The following is an 18904-nucleotide window of genomic DNA, read 5'->3' as shown; positions in this document are numbered from 1 at the left end:
TGAATCACGTGACTATTCCACACGAAGAAGTGCACTTCGATCCTTGGTCTTCCTCTAACTCCTCTACTAAAAAATCCAAGTATTCATTATGGGAGAAAGAGAGTCTGCCACCTTCATCACTTACAAGCTCAATGAAAATAATTACTTGACGTAGGCGACAGCGATGGAGAATCACATCAAAGGTAAAAAATTGTGAGGTTTTATTAGTGGTTCTACTAGTGAACCACAACTCAAATTGACAAGAAGAGAAGGAAATCAAGTCAAAGCCTTGTCCGAAGAAGAAAAGGAAAAAACTTTGCAAGAATATCAAAATAAGATGGAAGATTGGGAAGCAAGCAATGCACAAATACTCTCATAATTTATGAATACCATAGAGTTTAAAATCGCCACCAACATCATCAAGTTCAAGAAGGCATGAAACTTTCTAAAAAGTACCTTTATCCAAAAACATATGGCTAGACTTTATTATCCTCAAGACAAGGTACGTAATTCAAAACAAGGAGATAAAAGTGTAAGAGATTTTTACGGTATTTTATCTCCTATTTGGGATGAATTGACCATGTTAGAACCAAAATGAGAAGGTTTGGCTTTTGAAATGAGAAGATCTCAAGTTGAAAGAAAAAATCTTTTCTCTTTCCTTTATGGCCTTCAGCTGAAATTTGAGCAAGTGAGATATTCCTTATTCCATAGGACCTCAACTCCCTCTATAAGTGAGGCCTTTGCTCAAATTTGTCAAGAGGAAACAAGACTTGGAATGCACAAGTCTAATAATGAGGTTCGTGCCATGGCAAGACCCAAATTTTTTGTAAAAACATATAAACCACCTTACTTTGAGAAGAAATTCAACGGGGAATGACGTAATGGAGGAGGATACAAAGGTAAAATTGTTTGTCATCATTGTAAGGAATCAGGACATATAAGACCGGATTGTCCCAAATTTAAAAAGGTGTCCGCTTTAAGTGAAGAACCTCAAGAATTAAGGAAAGGGAGCAACTTCAATGAATTGAACATTGCTCAAATAGTAGAGGTCGTCTTACAAATTCTTAAAGCCACTCCTACATCTGGTGTTGTCATCTCCTCTTCTTCTCCTCTAGGTAAATCTTCTTGGATTTTAGATTCGGGTGCTTCTTTTCACATGACTCATAATGAGTCTCTCTTATCCGATTGCACTAAATCATATTTTTCATGTGTGTCAACTGCCGACGGTGCCTCTTTAAAAGTCAAAAGCATAGCAATCCTCGACAATATCTAAAAAAAAAATTGTTCTAAAAGTGAGTTATTTCCAAATTCGATTTGCATTTTTTTTGGTCTATCAAATTTTTTACTACGATTGTAAAGTATTCTTCTCATCTAAGGCTTGTTGGGTGCAGGATCTCCAGTCAGGGAAGAGACCTTTACTACATGGATTTCTTATGTTTACCAAAAAACTCATTTTGTAATGACATTGATTTAGATCTTTGGCATACAATCAAGTATATCCAAATTATTTCATTTTCCATTTTTGAATTTTTTTTGTAAAGATAAAAATTTTGTATATGAAGATTTTATACTTGGAAAAATGCAAATGACACCTTTTGGAACTAGAACCTCTGTCACATGAAAATTTTGAATTAGTGCATTCGGATGTATGGGGGTCACACTCCCGTTATGTCAAAAAGTGGTTATTCATATTATGTTATATTCATAGATGGCTTTAGTAGATATACTTGAATTTACTTCCTAAAACTCAAATCCAAAGTTTTTTCGTGTTTTAAAAACTTTCATAATCTTGTTAAAAATCAATTTAAAATAAATATTAAAGTCTTCCGCTCCGACTCTGGGGAAGAGTTTCTTTCAAATGAATTTCTACTATATCTAAAAAATCATAGAATTGTTCATAAAAAATCATGTCCTAGGACCCCTCAACAAAATATGATTTCTGAAAGAAAACATCGTCATATTATTGAAACTACTAGAACTTTACTTATTTCAAAAGAAATTCCGAAACAATTTTGGGTGGAAGCCACCCTAATCATAGTATATCTAATAAATAGAATGCCTTCTCAAATATTGGAAAACAAATCTCCTATTGAAAAGCTCTTTAAAATTTCTTCTGATTTGAAAAGGCTAAGGGTATTTGGTTGTAAATGTTTTGTGCTTCTTGAAAATATAACAAACTCTCTCCTAAAGCTATAAAAAGTGTCTTTCTTGGATATGCTGATAATAAAAAAGGATATCGATCTTATGATCAAACTATTAAGACTGTATCATAAAACTGAAGTTCAGTCTCTAATATGGATTGGGTTTTCTGTTTCTGATATAATATGTAATTTTAATGTATTCGGGTATTGATCCAAATCATAATTGATCCAACCCACTTTTTGTTTTTTGTATATAAATACATACATGGAATAGGGCATGACTCCTAAGTAAAAGGAGTCTCCCTTTGCTGTCGCAACCCTTCTTTTCATCCTGCCTCCTTCCTTCTTGCACTTCACATGTACGGTGGTCCATTCTAACATGGTATCAGAGCACCAGGCCTCTGTGCATTGAATCGTCTCCAAAGAAGGTGTCCAGTGAGACCGACGTTCCAGGTGAGTAGTGCCTTCCAGTTTTCTTCTTCCTCTCTCTTCTACTATCTGAATCCTTCCCCAATCCTATTTCTCACCAATATTTTTCTGTTTAAGGTCTTGTTATTCTCTTATCTCAATATAGATTTTTGTACCCTCGATCGGGACAGATTTGATCCCAGATCTGATCATTAGATCAGACCCTGTGTGACTGTAGGTCTGTTCACAGATTTGAGCGTTGTTCAATTCCAGATTTGATCCTAGAATCAGATCTTGCGTGACTGCAGATCTGACTCCAGATCTGATCGATTAGATCAGATCGTGCGTGATTACCTTTATTAGTTTTGGATCTGAAGACTCCCGAGGCCTGAATCTGTCCAGGCGTGATTTCTTTTATCAGTTTTGAACATTCTCGTTTGTTTAGATTTGAACCCAAATCTTGCTTGACTGCATATCTGACTCTAGATCTGATCGTTAGATCAGATCGTGTGTGATTTTTTTTATCAGTCTTGGATCTGAAGATTCCCGATGCCTAAATTTGTCCAGGTATGATTTCTTTCGTTAGTTTAAATATTCTCATTTTGTTTAGATCTGAACCCAAATTCAGATCTGAATTCTTTCTTCTAGTTCTATTCCTTCTACCTTTGTTACAATCCAGCTTGAGTTTTCCTTCCAAACTTCTCCTGCATTCATATTCCATCCGTTAGAATCTATCTTAGATCTGACGTTAATCCTTGAGTATTTGGCAGCAGTCAGACATGTTCATTTGTCATATTTTCCTTGATTCAATTTCAGTTTTCATGGATTCTCCTACCCTGCCATCTAGTTTTCTAGGTCAACTTATCTCTGAAAAATTGAATAACAACAACTACTTGACCTGGAAAAGGCAGATACTGCCTTTTATTAAGAGTCTCGACCTCTATGGACACCTAGATGGAATGATTTCTGCACCACCAGAATTTATTGTGCAGGAAGTTATGGATGATAAAGGAGAGGCTTCTGACAGGCTGATTCAAAACCCTGAATTTACTGCTTGGAGAAAACGAGATCAGGCTGTTGTAGCCTACATTACCTCTACTCTTTCACAAGAGGTTCTTGTAGGTATTCCAGATGAGTGTTCAGCGGTGGAGCTGTGGGAACAACTTGCAAAGACATATTCACAAATTTCAGAAGCAAGAATTATGCATTTGAAGAGGGAGTTTCAGCTCCTAAGAAAGGGGAGCATGACTGTTACAGAGTATATGAACAAGGTGAAGATCATCACAGACCAATTGGTTATGGTGGGTTGTATGATTTCTGATAAGGATAAAGTTCAACAAGTGCTAAACGGGCTTGGGTCAGATTATCACATGCTGGTTACATCTCTCTTGTGTCTTTCTTCACTTCCTAACTTGGAGGATCTTCGGGCGAAATTACTACAATATGAAATTTCCATCAAAGGCAAAGATGTAGGCAACAATTCAGGAAACCAAGAAGTACTGTTTGCAGGGACAAATTCAGGGAGAGGATGTGGTTACTTCCGAGGAGGACATGGACAAATAAGGAATAATCAAGGGGGGCGTGGATTGTTACCCACGCCTAGCACACCGAGCTTTTCTGGAAATCAAAATTTTAAAAATGTTCCAACATGTTATTTGTGCAACAAAAAAGGACATATCAAGGCAAATTGTTGGCACAACCCTCAAAACAAAGGTAAAATGAATACGACAGGATCGTCAAGCAGGGGAAGAGCTGGAGGAAATCAATGGGATGAAGACAGTGTCAAGAATCTTTTGATATCAGCTTTGTCAGGATTAAATTTTAAACAGGGTGATCAAGGAACTTGGTATATTGATTCTGGAGCTGCAGCACATGTGACAGGCGATATTGGTAAGATTTTGAAACCCATCCCTTATCATGGAAATGCAAGTATTAAAACTAGAGATGGAGCTCTCCATCCAACAACTTACACTGGAAATGTGAATATTCCTCTTTCCGATGGTTCCCTAAAATTGTCCAATGTTTTTCATTCTCCTAATATTGTCAAAAACATCATTTATGTTTCTAAACTAGTTGATGACATTCATTCTTGCATCGAATTTACTCCTTCTGTCTGTGTCAAGGATCCGCTCAGGAAGAAGACGCTCGTTGAGGGAGAACGAAAGGGAAACATGTATATCCTAAAAGAAGCTCCTTCTTTTGTTCGTAGAGCTGGACCAAAATCGTCCATTGGTCAACCATTCAAGTTGGATTCATCTAAAGATTGTTTAAGTCTGTCCTTGTATAATAAGTCAAATATTTGGCATCGTTGTTTGGGTCATTGTAATAATTCCTCTTTTGAGAAATTAGTGTCGAGTGGTCTTATTTCAAAGTCAAGTTAGTGTAATAAGGTTGATGGTTTCCTTTGTTCTAGTTGTCAGTCGTGTAAGAGTCATGTGCTTCCTTTTAATTCAATAAATGAAAGAGCTTCTTTTCCTTTTGAACTTGTTCATTCTGATGTTTGGGGACCTGCTCCACAATCCTCTTTGTCTGGTAGTCGTTACTATGTCACATTCATTGATAGTTATACCAGATACACTTGGATTTATTTTATGAAATACAAATCTGAGGTATTCAAATTCTTTTGTTTATTCCATGCTCTTGTTGTCAATCAATTCTCGACAAATATTCAACATTTTCAGTGTGATGGAGGGGGAGAGTATTTATCAAAAGAATTTACTGAATTTCTTCAAAATAATGGGATAAGGCATAGAATATCTTGTCCACATACGCCACAACAAAATGGGGTCGCGGAAAGAAAACATCGTCATATCGTCGAAAGTGCCCTAAGCATGTTGCATGACACTCAAATTCCTTTAAGTCCTTGGACAGAAGCATTTCACACTACGGTTTATGTAATAAATCGGTTACCAATGAGGTTGTTAAATAATTTAACTCCTTATTTCGTATTGTTTGGTACCCAGCCTCAATACAGTCAACTGCGAGTGTTTGGATGTGTATGCTATGTTCATATTGATAGTTCCCAACGTAACAAATTTCAGGATAAAGCTTGTAGATCCAAGTTTGTTGGGTATGCTGATGAATATAAAGGATATCAATGCTATGATCCAGACACTCAACGCATTAAAGTCTCACGAAATATTGTTTTTGATGAGAACAATGTTCAAGACTCAAACAAGAAAGGAAAGGCCACTAAGGAAGAAGAAGGCTATCAACCGTGGCTTACAAATGAGTTATTTGATCAACTGGAGATGGATAACTCTGCTCCATGTCATACAGTGATAAATGAGTGTGAACCCATGGAAACCAATGCAGGATCTAGAGGGAACATGTTGACAGCTGCTCAGGAATCTGTTATGTCTCCCACTGCAGATGACAGGAGGTTTAAAGGGATAGTATATGCCAGGAGAAGAGATACACCCCACACAACTGTGCAGGTCAGACGCTCAGAGATGATTAGACATCCAATTGAAAGATGGGTAAGTTACGAGAACTTTTCCACATAAATGCAGTTATATGTTGCGCAGGTTGAAAAACAGGAAGAACCCATTGATTTTTCTCAAGCCTCCTTGTCATCAAAATGGGCAGATGCTATGAATGAAGAAATGGGAGCCTTGCATGAATGTAGGACCTAGGAAATAGTTCCTAGGCCGCCGGATAAGAATGTTGTAGGGTCTAAATGGGTATATAAGATCAAGTACAAACCTGACGGATCCATTGAAAGATATAAGGCAAGACTTGTCGCTAAAGGCTTCACACAAGCATATGGAGAAGACTATAACGAGACTTTTAGTCCAGTTGTAAAAATGGGAACCATACGACTTGTGTTATCCTTAGTGGTTCAACATGGATGGCTTCTAAGACAATTTGATGTTAAAAATGCATTCTTACATGGTGATCTAAAAGAAGAAGTCTACATGGAGCAACCTCTTGGTTATGCAGAACACAATCCTGAGACACATGTTTGTAGGTTGCGACGAGCCATCTATGGACTGAAGCAAGCATCACGTTCATGGTTTGACAATTTCTCCATTGAAGTACAACAATATGGATTCATTCGATCTCAACTTGATCATTCATTGTTTATCCTTCGAGAACACCAGGTCAGCATCTTACTCCTCATATATGTAGATGACATAATTATTACAGGAAATTCTTGTAAGCATATAGAGACCACAAAGGTCCTATTGAGTCAGAAGTTTAAAATGAAGGATCTGGGTGTTCTACAATATTTCTTGGGGGGTGAAGTGGATCAACAAAATAATAGTCTCTTGTTGACCCAACACAAGTATGCTCTGGATCTTTTGGAAAAATCAGGAATGAAGAATTGCAAGCCATTGAATACTCCTAGCGTGTTAAACCATAAACTCAGTGCTCAGGATGGGGAGGCATATAAAGACCCAAAGTATTATCGTTGATTAGTTGGGATGCTTCAATATCTTACTTTTACAAGGCCGGATATTGTGTATATAGTTAATCAAGTCTTTCAGTTCATGCATGATCCATATACAGAACACATGAATGCTGTTAAAAGAATTCTTAGGTACTTGAAGGGTACTCTTGGAGATGGACTTGTTTATCATCAATCAAAGACAAAAGGAGAACATGGACAACTTGAAGTGTATGCAGATGCAGACTTGGGCAGGAGATCCAGACGATAGAAAATCAGTTTCCGGGTATTGTGTTTATGTTGATGGAAACTTAATAGCATGGAGTAGTCGGAAGCGTGCTATTGCGCGTTTCAGTACAGAAGCTGAGTACCGATCCATGGCATCCGCTACTGCTGAAGTTACATGGTTAAGACATTTATTAACCGAAATAGGAGAGAGGGTGAACACTGCAAATCTGTTTTGCGATAATCAAAGTGCCATACAAATTGCCTTCAATCCTATCCATCATGGTCGAACAAAACACATAGAGATCAATCAACATTTTGTTCGACAGAAAGTTGAGGACAAAGAAATTATCCCAACTTATATACCAACAGGAGATCAGGTTGTTGACCTTATTACCAAAGGACTTACGAGTGCGCAGTTTTGGTATCTCAAAGGCAAGTTGTCCATGGTACTGGACCATGCACAACTTGAGGGAGGGTATTAAGATTGTATCATAAAACTGAAGTTGGGTCTTTAATATGGATCAGGTTTTCTGTTTCTGATGTAATATGTAATTTTAATGTATTCGGGTATGGATCCAAATCATAATTGATCCAACCCACTTTCTGTTTTTTGTATATAAATACATACATGGAATATGGCACGACTCCTAAGTGAAAGGAGTCTCCCTTTGCTGCCGCAACCCTTCTTTTCATCCTGCTTCCTTCCTTCTTGCACTTCACGTGTACGGTGGTCCATTCTAACACAAACAAATGATAAACTTTATGTTTTTAGAAATGTTACCTTTTTGGAAAATGATAATGGATTTGATTTTGAAATACCTAAGGAAGAATCCGAGTATGCCTTCTTATTTGATTTACTACCCAAATCAAATAATGAAATTGTTGGTAATGATATTAGAAATTTTGAGTTTATTTATAACTCAAGTGAAGAAAGAGAACCATCTTATAATCTTTTTCAATACTCTAAGCGAGATAATGGGGAGCATCCATATGCACTTAAAAGATATAATCAACTAACAAATGTTGAAGAAACTAGTGTTAGAAGATCGAAACAAACACATAGGCCTCCAAATAGGTTTGTCTCATACGAATCCTTCTCTTCAAACTATATGGCTTGTCTTCTAGCCATTCATTCCTATCACGAACCATCTAACTGCAACAAAGCTAAAAACATAAAAGAATGGGTTGAAGCCATGAAAATAGAATTAGATGCATTACACAAGGCTCATACTTGGGCAATTCAACCCCTTCCCATAGGAAAGAAGACAATAGGGTGTAGATGGATTTTTAAAATTAAAACAAAGAGTGACGGGCCCCTGGAAAGATATAAAGCAAGACTTGTTGCAAAAGGATACTCTCAGGAATATGGAGCAGATTACGAGGAAACCTTTGCCCCAGTGGCTCGTATGACCACAGTTAGGGATCTAGTTGCAGTAGCATCCATCAGAAAATGGCCTATATATCAGTTAGATGTTAAGAATGTATTCTTAAATGGAAACTTAAAGGAAAAAGTTTACATGAATCCTCCCCCTGGTTTGGCTATTAAAAATGGTATGGTTCTTCGTCTTCAAAAAGCTCTATATGGGCTTAAACAAGCCCCTAAAGCATGGTATGATCGATTTACTAGTACTATGTTAAAACTTGGATTTAAATTCTGTTACACTAACATTGCTCTTTTTGTTAGATCTACAGCTATCTCATTTATCATTCTCCTTTTATACGTTGATGATATGATCATCACTGAGAATGATAAAAAAAATTATATATATATTAAAATTTTGATTAAAAATCTTTTGATATGACTAACCTTGGTTTTTTGAGACATTTTTTAGGAATTGAAGTAGCCTATTCACCAAGAGGATACATTTTATCTCAAATCAAGTTTGCAGTTGATATTATTACACGATCGAGAATCACTAACACAAAATATGTTGATACCCTGAAGTGATAAATGCAAAAATGAGAATTGAAGATGGAGTGTTGTTAGATGATCCAACTCCTTATAGACAACTTATTGGATCATTAATGTACCTGTCCATTACAAGGCCAGATATTGCGCATGTTGTACACACTGCAAGTCAATTTCAACATGCGCCCATGATGGTCCACATGAGTGCAGTATTAAGAATAGTTTGATATATCAAGAAAACCATATCTAAAGGACTATTCTTATCTTTTTCATCATCTTTAAATCTATTTGCTTATACTGATTCTGACTGGGGAGGTGATCCCAATAACTGTCACTCAACTATAGGTTTTTGTGTTTGTAGGTGATTTTCTCATTTCTTGGCGATGCAAAAGCAACATAAAGTATCTTTATCTTCCACGGAAGCTGAGTATAGGGCGATGGCTACAACATCCATCAAGGTTGTATGGATGAGAGCATTACTTTCAGACATGAGTGTGTAAAAATGTCTTCAAAGAGACAACATACATAAGAACACTATGTTCTTAATAAGAAATACGTGCACAAAGGCACAATAAGAATATTTGGAACAAATGTGCACAAAGGCACAACACATTCAAGAGAACACAAATGCACAAAGGCTTAAAAAATATGAATCTTTATTGAAGAAGTGAGAGCTTTGGCTCAAAGCTTAAGAAATACAAGGGGGTTCACCCCTATTTATAACACACAAAAAGGAGACCTTGGAGGGGCTCCATATAGATGTTGGAGCCCTTGTGATCGTTGGAGGAGCCCAACGTCTATATGGTGGGCCCCCCAATGGCTCAAAAAGTAAAAAAAAGAAAAAAAGAGAAAAAAAGAGAAAGAAAAACAAGAAAAAGAAAAATTACATATATATTCCAAGGGGAATATGCATAAAATTGGAAATGACAATTTTACCCTTATAGGATATTACAAGTATTTATATATATATATATAGGATACATTTTAACATCCCTCCTCAAAATTGCGGTGTGATGACCGAAAGTTTGCCAAGAAGAAACTTAAATCTTGGGGAACAGAGCGCCTTAGTGAAAAAGTCTGCCAATTGGTATTCTGATGTCATATAAGGTAGATCAATGGCATTCTTTAGATATTCTTCTCTAACATAGTGACCATCTATCTCTATATGCTTCGTGCATTCATGAAAAATGTGATTCTTAGCAATATATATTACAGTTTTGTTGCCACAGCATAACTTGGTAGGCTCTTGAACACAAACTCCCATATCTTCCAATAATCGTCGCATCCAAACAATTTTCATGGTTGTAGTTGCCATGACTTTGTACTCAGCCTTCGTAGAAGATAGGGACACCTTCTGTTGTTTTTTACTTCGCCATGAAACCAAAGATTCACCTAGAAAAATACAAAAACCAGTGGTGGAGTGGCAATTATTTGGGTCACCTCCTTAATTAGAGTCAGTACAGGCAATTAAATTTAATTCAGAAGATAAGGGTAAAAATACTCCCTTATTTATGAACCCTTGCACATATCGGATGATCTGAAGAACAATACTCATATGAACTGATGTAGGTCATGTTGAAATTGGCTTGCAACATGCACTGCATGAGATATATCTGGTCTGGTGATGCTAAGATACATCAATGAATCAACCAGTTGCTTGTAGGAAGTAGGATTTTCTAGAGGAATCCGATCATTAATCTTCATCTTTGTCCCTACTACTTCAGGAGTTTCACAAGTTTTGTCATATGAAATGCCTGACATGTCAATGACCTCACAAGCAAGTTTAGTTTGGGACAAAAAATAACCCTTGTGAGAATAGGCAACTTCAATGCCCAAAAAATATGTCAGAAAGCCTAAGTCCGACATTTCAATTTTTTTCGTTAGAGTAGACTTAATACTCTTGATTCCTACTGCATCATCATTTGTGATCAACATATCATCAACATATAATAACAAAATTATAATACCTGTAGCAGAGTTCTTGATAAATAAAGCAATGTCAGTGTAGCAAGAGACAAAATCATTTTCTACCATAATGCTGGTAAATCGATCATACCAAGCCTTGTGAGCTTGTTTTAAACCATAAAGAGCTTTACGTAGGCGAAACACTTTATCTTTAGGGATCTCCATACCTGATGGAGCATTCATATACACTTCTTCGTTAAGATCACCATTCAAAAAAATATTTTTGGCATTCATTTGATAGATGTTCTATTTTTTAATTAAAGCAATAATAATGAGACATCTAACTGTAACCATACGCACAACAGGAGCAAATGTCTCATCATAGTCAATTCCATATTCTTGACTATACCCTTTGGCAACTAAGTGTGCTTTGTATCTTTCAAGAAATCCATCACTCTTGGTCTTCACTTTGAAAACCCATCTACACCCTATAGTTTTCTTTCCACTAGGGAGATTTTGAAATTCCCATGTCTTAACTTTCCTAAGAGCTTTAAATTCGTTATCCATAGCTTCTCTCCATTCAACACTCTTCTTGGCTTCTTCAAAGTTTTTAGGTTCCACACATGAGTGAGTGACGCTAAGACAAACTCTATATCTAGGTGAAATTGAATCATAGGATATAAACCTAGAATAAATTTTTCTAGTCCTTTCAGTTCTTCGAGGATTTATCTCTTGTGAAGAGGTAGATTCACTAGGTTCACTATATTTTTTAATTGCACTTCTAAAAATGCTTTTATCTCTATGTGTATAAGTAATAGGATCACTAGTTCTTTCTTCAATATGATGATCAATAGATTGATGAGAAAAGTTGTTATTTTCTTTTACTTCATTATCACTAAGATCATTATATGTGAACTCATCATCACTAGAAACATCATCATTTCTAGACAATAATTTAAACAAGAAAGAATAGTCACACTTTTCAAAACCACTAATGTTTTCCAAGAAGGTTACATTTCTAGACACATATAATTTGTCATTTTTAATATCATAACATCAAAACCCTTTTTAAGTTTCGGAATATCCAATAAATGCACATGAAATGACTTTTGGTGAGAGTTTGTCATTTTTATCCGTAAGAACAAAACATTTGCATCAAAAAATTCTCAATCTATTATAGTCGGATTTTTTTTGATATAATATTTTAAAAAGAGAAATTTTATTTAAATTTTTGGATGAAAGACGATTTATAAGATACATGGATGCAAGAGCTGCCTCAGCCCAAAATCTTTTTGGAATGTTTTGAGAAATAAGTAAGGTTCTAGTGGTTTCAATAATATGTTTATGTTTTCTTTCAGCTAAACCATTTTGTTGAGGTGTTTTCGGACATGACTTTTGATGAACAATTTCGTAATTTTCAAGATAATTTTTGAACTCATTTGAAAGATACCTCCGGAGTCAGTTCTAAGAATCTTAAAGTTTTCATTAAATTGATTCTTAATCATCATGTGATATGCTTTAAATGATGCAAAACCTCATGTTTATGTTTAAGAAAGTATATCCAACAATATCTAGAGTAATCATAAAAAAATAACATAATATGCAAACCTTCTTTTTGATATAACGGGTGCCAGTCCCCATACGTCCGAATGAACAAGTTCAAATGATTTGGTTGTAAACATAGATCTTTGTTCAAAAGACAAACTTCTCATTTTTCGAAAAATACAATCATTACAATTGAAATCACTTTTACAAAGATCTTTAACAAAATGTAAATAAGAAAGCTTGATGGCATTGGGATGCCCAAGTCTTTTGTGCTAAACATTTATATCTTTATGTTGGGCAATATTACAAAAAGAGTTCTTTGGTATTTGAAGAAAATCCATATAGTATAGATGTTTCTTCCTAAAGCCTTCCCCAATCAACTCCCCGGACCGGCGATCCTGTATCCAACATTTGTTAGATAGAAATTTTATATCACACCCATGGTCCGAGAGTTGAGAGACTGAAATCAAATTTAAATTTAGTTTTGGTATAAATCTAATTTTAAGAATAAAAAAACCTTCAACAACAACAACAACAACAACTACGCCTTCATCCCAAAACCATTGGGGTCAGCGATATGAACCAAAAAAGAAATTCATTTGGGGTCTTCCACATGAATCCTTTTCCTCCAATCATTTCTATCCAATGCCATGTCCTCGGTGAGGTTCAAAGCATTCATATCTTTTCCTATCATCTCCATCCAAGTCTTCCTAGGCCTACCCCGACCTCTTTTAACTAATATATTTTCCCATTTCTCCAACCTTCTAACTGGAGCATCATTAGGCCTTCGCCGAATAAAAAAACCTTGATTTTAAAAAATTTTAATCCCTTGATTTAGAGAAGTGCCATCCGCGGTTGAAACAAAAGATGAAGATACATTTTTTGAATATTCAGAAAGAGAGAAAATGTTTGGAGTCATATGAAAGGCGGTACCCGAATCTAAAAGCCAAGAAGTCTTACCGGGAGGAGAGAATGTTGACATGGCGTCCCCGGAAGTTGCTCTCTTGAGAAATGGTTGAAAAGCTTCCACGATTTGACTTAGAGATAAAGCTCCATTGATGGAAGTAGAGGACCCCTTTGTTCATAAACTGTGTTTATATTTTTTAAAGCTCCACAGAGTTAATTTTCTTTTTCTTTCTTTTTCTATTTTTTGTAATTAATACCAGTTTGACTGTTGGGAGGCAGTCTGGTTGTTGGACTACCAGCCAATGGTCATAAATCTTACTGTTGGAAGGCAGTCCAACGACTGTTGGACTGCCTCCCTTATTCCAAGTGAGGCTCTATAAATAGAGCCTCACTCTACTATTGTAAGACAATGCTCTTAGAAGAATTTTTGTGGTATTTATAAAGCTCTTCTTATTCTAATAAGCTTTTGTGCCTTTTTGATATTTTGTAGTTCGTATTTCTTCTCTTTTATGAGATTGTAATTGGTTCATTAGAGACCACAGTTCTTGTGCTTGTATGAGCTCTTTTGGCATTTTATTTGTGCATCCTTGATTCATTACAGGCCATCCCTTGTGTGAAAAAATGCATACTTAAATCCATTCACGGGGGATGGTGTGTATTGATTTAGTCAATGTGAAAAGAAACCCATGATGACTGTGGGCCCCAAAGGAAAATGGAGTTAGCATGTTTGTTTCACCTGGATACGAAGATGGAGGGTTTCGTACATAAACCCCCATTTTCATGTGTAAATTTGGGTTAAACAAACGACCCCCAAGTACATTAAAGATATCCTTACATAAGACAATCTTCAACCTAATAATTTCTATCACCTACTCTACATGCCTCAACAACCTTGTCTTGCAAAACGCTATCAACTACATCCCTACTTCATTTATTGAATTATTCTTTTTGCATATCATAGCTTGAATTCACCTCTTGGATCTCGAGCTTTATTTCTTTTCCGTTTTGCTTCTTATCGACATAATATATTTATTTTTCTTCTGTTCTTTATATTCACTAATTCTATGCTCTTAGTTTTCAATGTCCCTATATTCCATGATACTATTAATATCTTATTAACAAACTTTTTTTGCATAGATCCATGAGAGCTTGATGACCTTTGTTTATTATGCCCAATGTTCAATTTTTGCTGCATCACTTATGTTGAATGTCATGTATCTTTTCCTACTTTTCTCTATGGTTGGATTCCATTATGGCGTGTTGCTTGCAATGAACACCATGTGTCATTGCTTATTTTTCACTGTGATTAGTCTCCATCTATATTGCATCAGTTGCAATGAATGCTCCACTCTTTCTCGCTTCTCACTAAGGCCAGGTTTTGCTGTAGAACATCATGTGAAAGAGACACCCCAACATTGACGAAATTTCTCGACACTTGTATAAGATGAAGCTAAAGTATTCTTTGCTGTTGCCACCCTCCTTTATGTGGGCTTGGGGCTCTCATTAGTGGGATAAACTGCCAGAGTTAGATTAGTGCTGCATGAGGTCATGGGATCAAGTCTCTGTCCCTCTCTTAATGTGTTACTTAAGAGCCTTTTGCATGCTTCTTCAAAGAAAAATGTCACATATAAAAGGAAGGGAAGAAATAAATTAAAGAAAATGAAAACCACCCTTTGGAAAATATGTAGAGAAAGAGAAAAAAGGGTCCACGGCTAATTCTGTGTATATTAAAAATATAACTAAATTAATGATGAAGAGTTTATGAACACAGTTTTGATGATGTTTCTTTTTGCGGCATAGGGGATGATAGTTTGTTATCGTTAGCTTAAGTTTAATTCATTCTCATGTTTAAATATTTTGTTTCAGTTTTTCTTCTGATTTTCCTTGTGCGCAAATTGTATCATTATTCTGTTTCTATTATTGAGAGTTTATCATCTAAATGTCATGCATGCATTATGTTTCAGCAAGGAAAGGTCATATCACGAGAAGAACTAGAGAAAATATTGGCCAAAGAAAAAACTGAAGAACTAGAGGTATGAGAAAAATATAATACCTAATGAACTTGTTCCCAAAATGTCATCTTTATATATGGATCAAATCTACATTTTGCTCCATTCTATAACCAGCACTGAGTTGTTGCCATATGTTACTTGAAAAGCGCATCACCGATATGGATGAAGCAATGGCTCAAGCTGTCGACATAGGCGAAAACGATGTGAGTTAGCATATACGATATGTCTGAAACTTTCATCTTTTTGTCATCTTATCTATTTCATAACACTTGAAGCTTCGATAGATCTTTTACCAAGTGACTGGTACGATTTAAGTGGTAACATTGCAATGCTTGTTTTAGGAGGAGGATAGCGAAATTGATGGGGATGATGAGATCGACGAGAAACTTCCACGAAATTGGAGTGTTCTGAAGAGTAATCCGGAGCTCCGTAAATCGAAGGTGCTTTATGGTTATCCGATATTTGATATATTTGTCTTAATTTCTATGCACATTCACTGAGTGCTACATATGGGGCATGTTTGCTTTGGTCACAGGTGAGGATGAACAATCACAACTAAGTAGAATGTGATTGTTGCTCACAAGGTCGATCTTGTGACAAACTTTCACAAGATTCAAGGCAAAAACAACCATAGATTGTACTTTTTTCATGTTTCACAAACCTCGAGAAGGTGTCGTGATTGTGATTTACAATCCCAGGATATTGAGAAAATCCAAGAATCACAGGGCATTGCAAACATGCCTACTATCTTTCTTTTTCTTTTTTAACTGAAATGGAGATTGCTGCATGTTTTCAGGATAGAGCGAAGAAGGATGAAGCGTTGACATTAGAAGAGGCTATAGACGATTCTGAGAATCTGACAGACTTCCTAATGGATTTTGACGTCGAGGATGAATGAGTGACCCCCTCCTCTCGCGAGGGAAACAGCAGCCGGACAATGTGAATAGTGTTGCAAGTTGTGAAAAAAAAATCAGCTTTGTATAATCCTGTTCATTTGAGAATTACTTGGACAAGCATTTTGAATGCACATGCACACCCCCAGGCCGACACTCGCATGCATACAAGCAGCTTGAATCTCGTTCAATCCATAAAAACGTGCAATCCCATCTCCAACGGATTTCATCTCATCCACTTGAAAATTTGTGTAAAAGTTGGTCATTGGAGAGGGGGGAGGGGCGCGCAGAGAACGGAGGGGAGATGAGGATTTAGTGAATTCCACCTACCTCACTTCTGCTGCTGTTTGGAAACATGCATTTGAGAGATGGGGGTGGTTCTGCTATTCATCTTCTGTTGGGTCCCACAGTTGACAGGCTGTACCGCAGAAATGAAGGGCAGTCAGGTGCAGCGGCACACTTCAAAGTGTGCAATGTAATTGCCCATGATCTGCTTTCTTCTCTTCTTCCCTCCAATCCAATCTCATGACAATCTTTCGACTCGGTGACATTAGAGTTGCGCCCTAACCAGATGAAAGGAGGCTGTGTGTGTGTGTGGTGGTGGTGGTGGTGGTGGTGGGTGGGGGGGGGGGGGTGTTAACGGCTCGGGTTTTGTTCTGACCCAGATGAAACAAGACTCAGATCTAATTTGAGATGATGGAATTGGGTTCAGATCCCGGTCTAATCGGACCCACCATAAGGTATAGGATATTGGATCCTATAAGGATTACATGAACCAAACTTGGACCATACTCCGATAAAACAATATTTTTTTTATCATTTTTACATTGAAAAATTATGGATCTTAGTCGGAACTCGGGTTGGTCCCACTACTGGTATGAAATTTCACAAACCATACCCATCTCCATATGATAATCAAATTCTTCGGCTCTGACCCAGTTGGACCTTCTTATTTATCACCAAACCTTACCCGGGTCGGTTATGTGTCAAACCCGACCTGTTAACACCCCTACTCGTGGGTATTCAAAGTAGGGTTTTGTCGGTATTCAAAGCATATAAAACTGATCTTGCTAGAATGGATTAATATGAGAATGAACCCGTATTGATTTAAGTGGCATATTTAGGCACATGTAACAAAAAAATCAATTAGTAGGTTTAACACGTTCAACTAAACTAGCTTGTATTGCTATATTTGATATTCACCACAAAATAGATTTAAAAAAAATATAATTTTCAAAATATAACATATTTGTCAAGCGCACATCAAGGAAAGCAAAGATTAAATTAAATCTGTCACAGAATGACAGAGTATATTAAATATGTTCAGAAAATAATAAAAATATCCATTCTACAATCATAGCGAAGATGTAATGAAGTTACCTACGATGTTGATGTTATTTTGTTTTTTGATAATTATCTAATTATGTTAATCTATTGAGTTTCACAACCTCTGGTTTTAATCATGGATTCTTGTTAATTACGCTCTAAATGTGAAATGTTGATGAAAATAGTTCCTCATGAAATGAAATGAGTTGGACTAAGCTGGATCAAAGATTGTCCAATATGAGTACAAACGTTGCTATTTTCAGATTCAGAACTTTGAAATAAGATCTGAAAATGAATTTGAATCGAATTCAGATTTGTTAAATCAAATTATTTGCCAATTCAGGTTTGATACAGATCAATATTTTATGTTGAATCTAATTTGGATCCATATGCATTTTTCTACATGTAACTTGCTTTCTTTACCATATCCAATTTGCTATTAATTTTGGAGTTCGGATTCAATCTTGCCTCATTGAATCTGATTTAGATACAGACTCTAGTCGGATTTACTGTTCACAATTCAGATTTAGATTCATGTCTATCATAATTTTGCTGGAATCTGACCCATTTGCACCCCTAGCCTCAAGTTTTCTTCGATCTTTGTTAATTTCGATTTTATTTGGATAGTCTAAGGGAACCCCGCACCCCCATCACTGACTGCACATTGGCTTGTCTCCGATTGGTAAAACACATGAGGTTTTCCCTACACACCCAGCTTGACATTGTATCATGAGATGCCACCCGTGAGTTTCCAACTTGTGACGTCCTGTCAACTTGTTGACATTCACAAGTGGCACCTACTATGTTCTTATCATTTTAATTTCGAATTGTTGTTATTTACTTGTGCACATGCTCCTGTAAGGCACGTGGACATTGCTAGCCCATTGGAAGGGCGGGAGTAGGTACGGAAATGGGTCAGACCTAGGCGAGTTCTAACCTAATCAGATTTGGATGGAGAAAAGAGAAAAGGTATTAGTGAATTCGAATAGGATTAACTAATTGGATATATTTTATATGTAATCGGGTCAAATACTCGATCAGATTTAATATCATTCAAACTTAAGGTTTGGATCCAGATGTTTATAGAATTTAAATCTGATCATTAATTGGATAATATTTGCTTAATAAAATTTAGATTTGGTCAGAATCTATGAATTAGATAACCGTTGATAAGTTTTTTGTTCTTCCCTAATTAGGTCAATGGAAAACCCTTCATCACTGATTGCACATTGGCTGGCTTTTGGTTGGTAAAACCCTCCAGT

At 36.3% G+C, this 18904-nt stretch overlaps 1 protein-coding gene across 1 annotated transcript in view; it reads left to right on the top strand.

The window, feature by feature from the left end:
- The window catches only part of PTAC12 (plastid transcriptionally active 12), a 91972-nt gene extending 75424 nt beyond the window's left edge, over nucleotides 1–16548 (top strand). Inside the window, exons 6-9 of the mRNA XM_090003171.1 lie at nucleotides 15376–15444; nucleotides 15570–15626; nucleotides 15765–15863; nucleotides 16220–16548. Of these exons, the coding sequence (XP_089859297.1) occupies nucleotides 15376–15444; nucleotides 15570–15626; nucleotides 15765–15863; nucleotides 16220–16321 (327 nt within the window). The 3' untranslated portion in view covers nucleotides 16322–16548. The remainder of the gene's footprint in view (nucleotides 1–15375; nucleotides 15445–15569; nucleotides 15627–15764; nucleotides 15864–16219) is intronic.
- The last annotated feature ends 2356 nt before the right edge of the window (nucleotides 16549–18904 follow it).

Source organism: Nuphar pumila, chromosome 4 (assembly GCF_984573655.1).
Source record: "Nuphar pumila chromosome 4, dmNupPumi1.hap1.1, whole genome shotgun sequence".
In the NCBI taxonomy this organism is placed as follows: Eukaryota; Viridiplantae; Streptophyta; class Magnoliopsida; order Nymphaeales; family Nymphaeaceae; genus Nuphar; species Nuphar pumila.
This window is presented reverse-complemented; position numbering and strand designations above follow the sequence as displayed.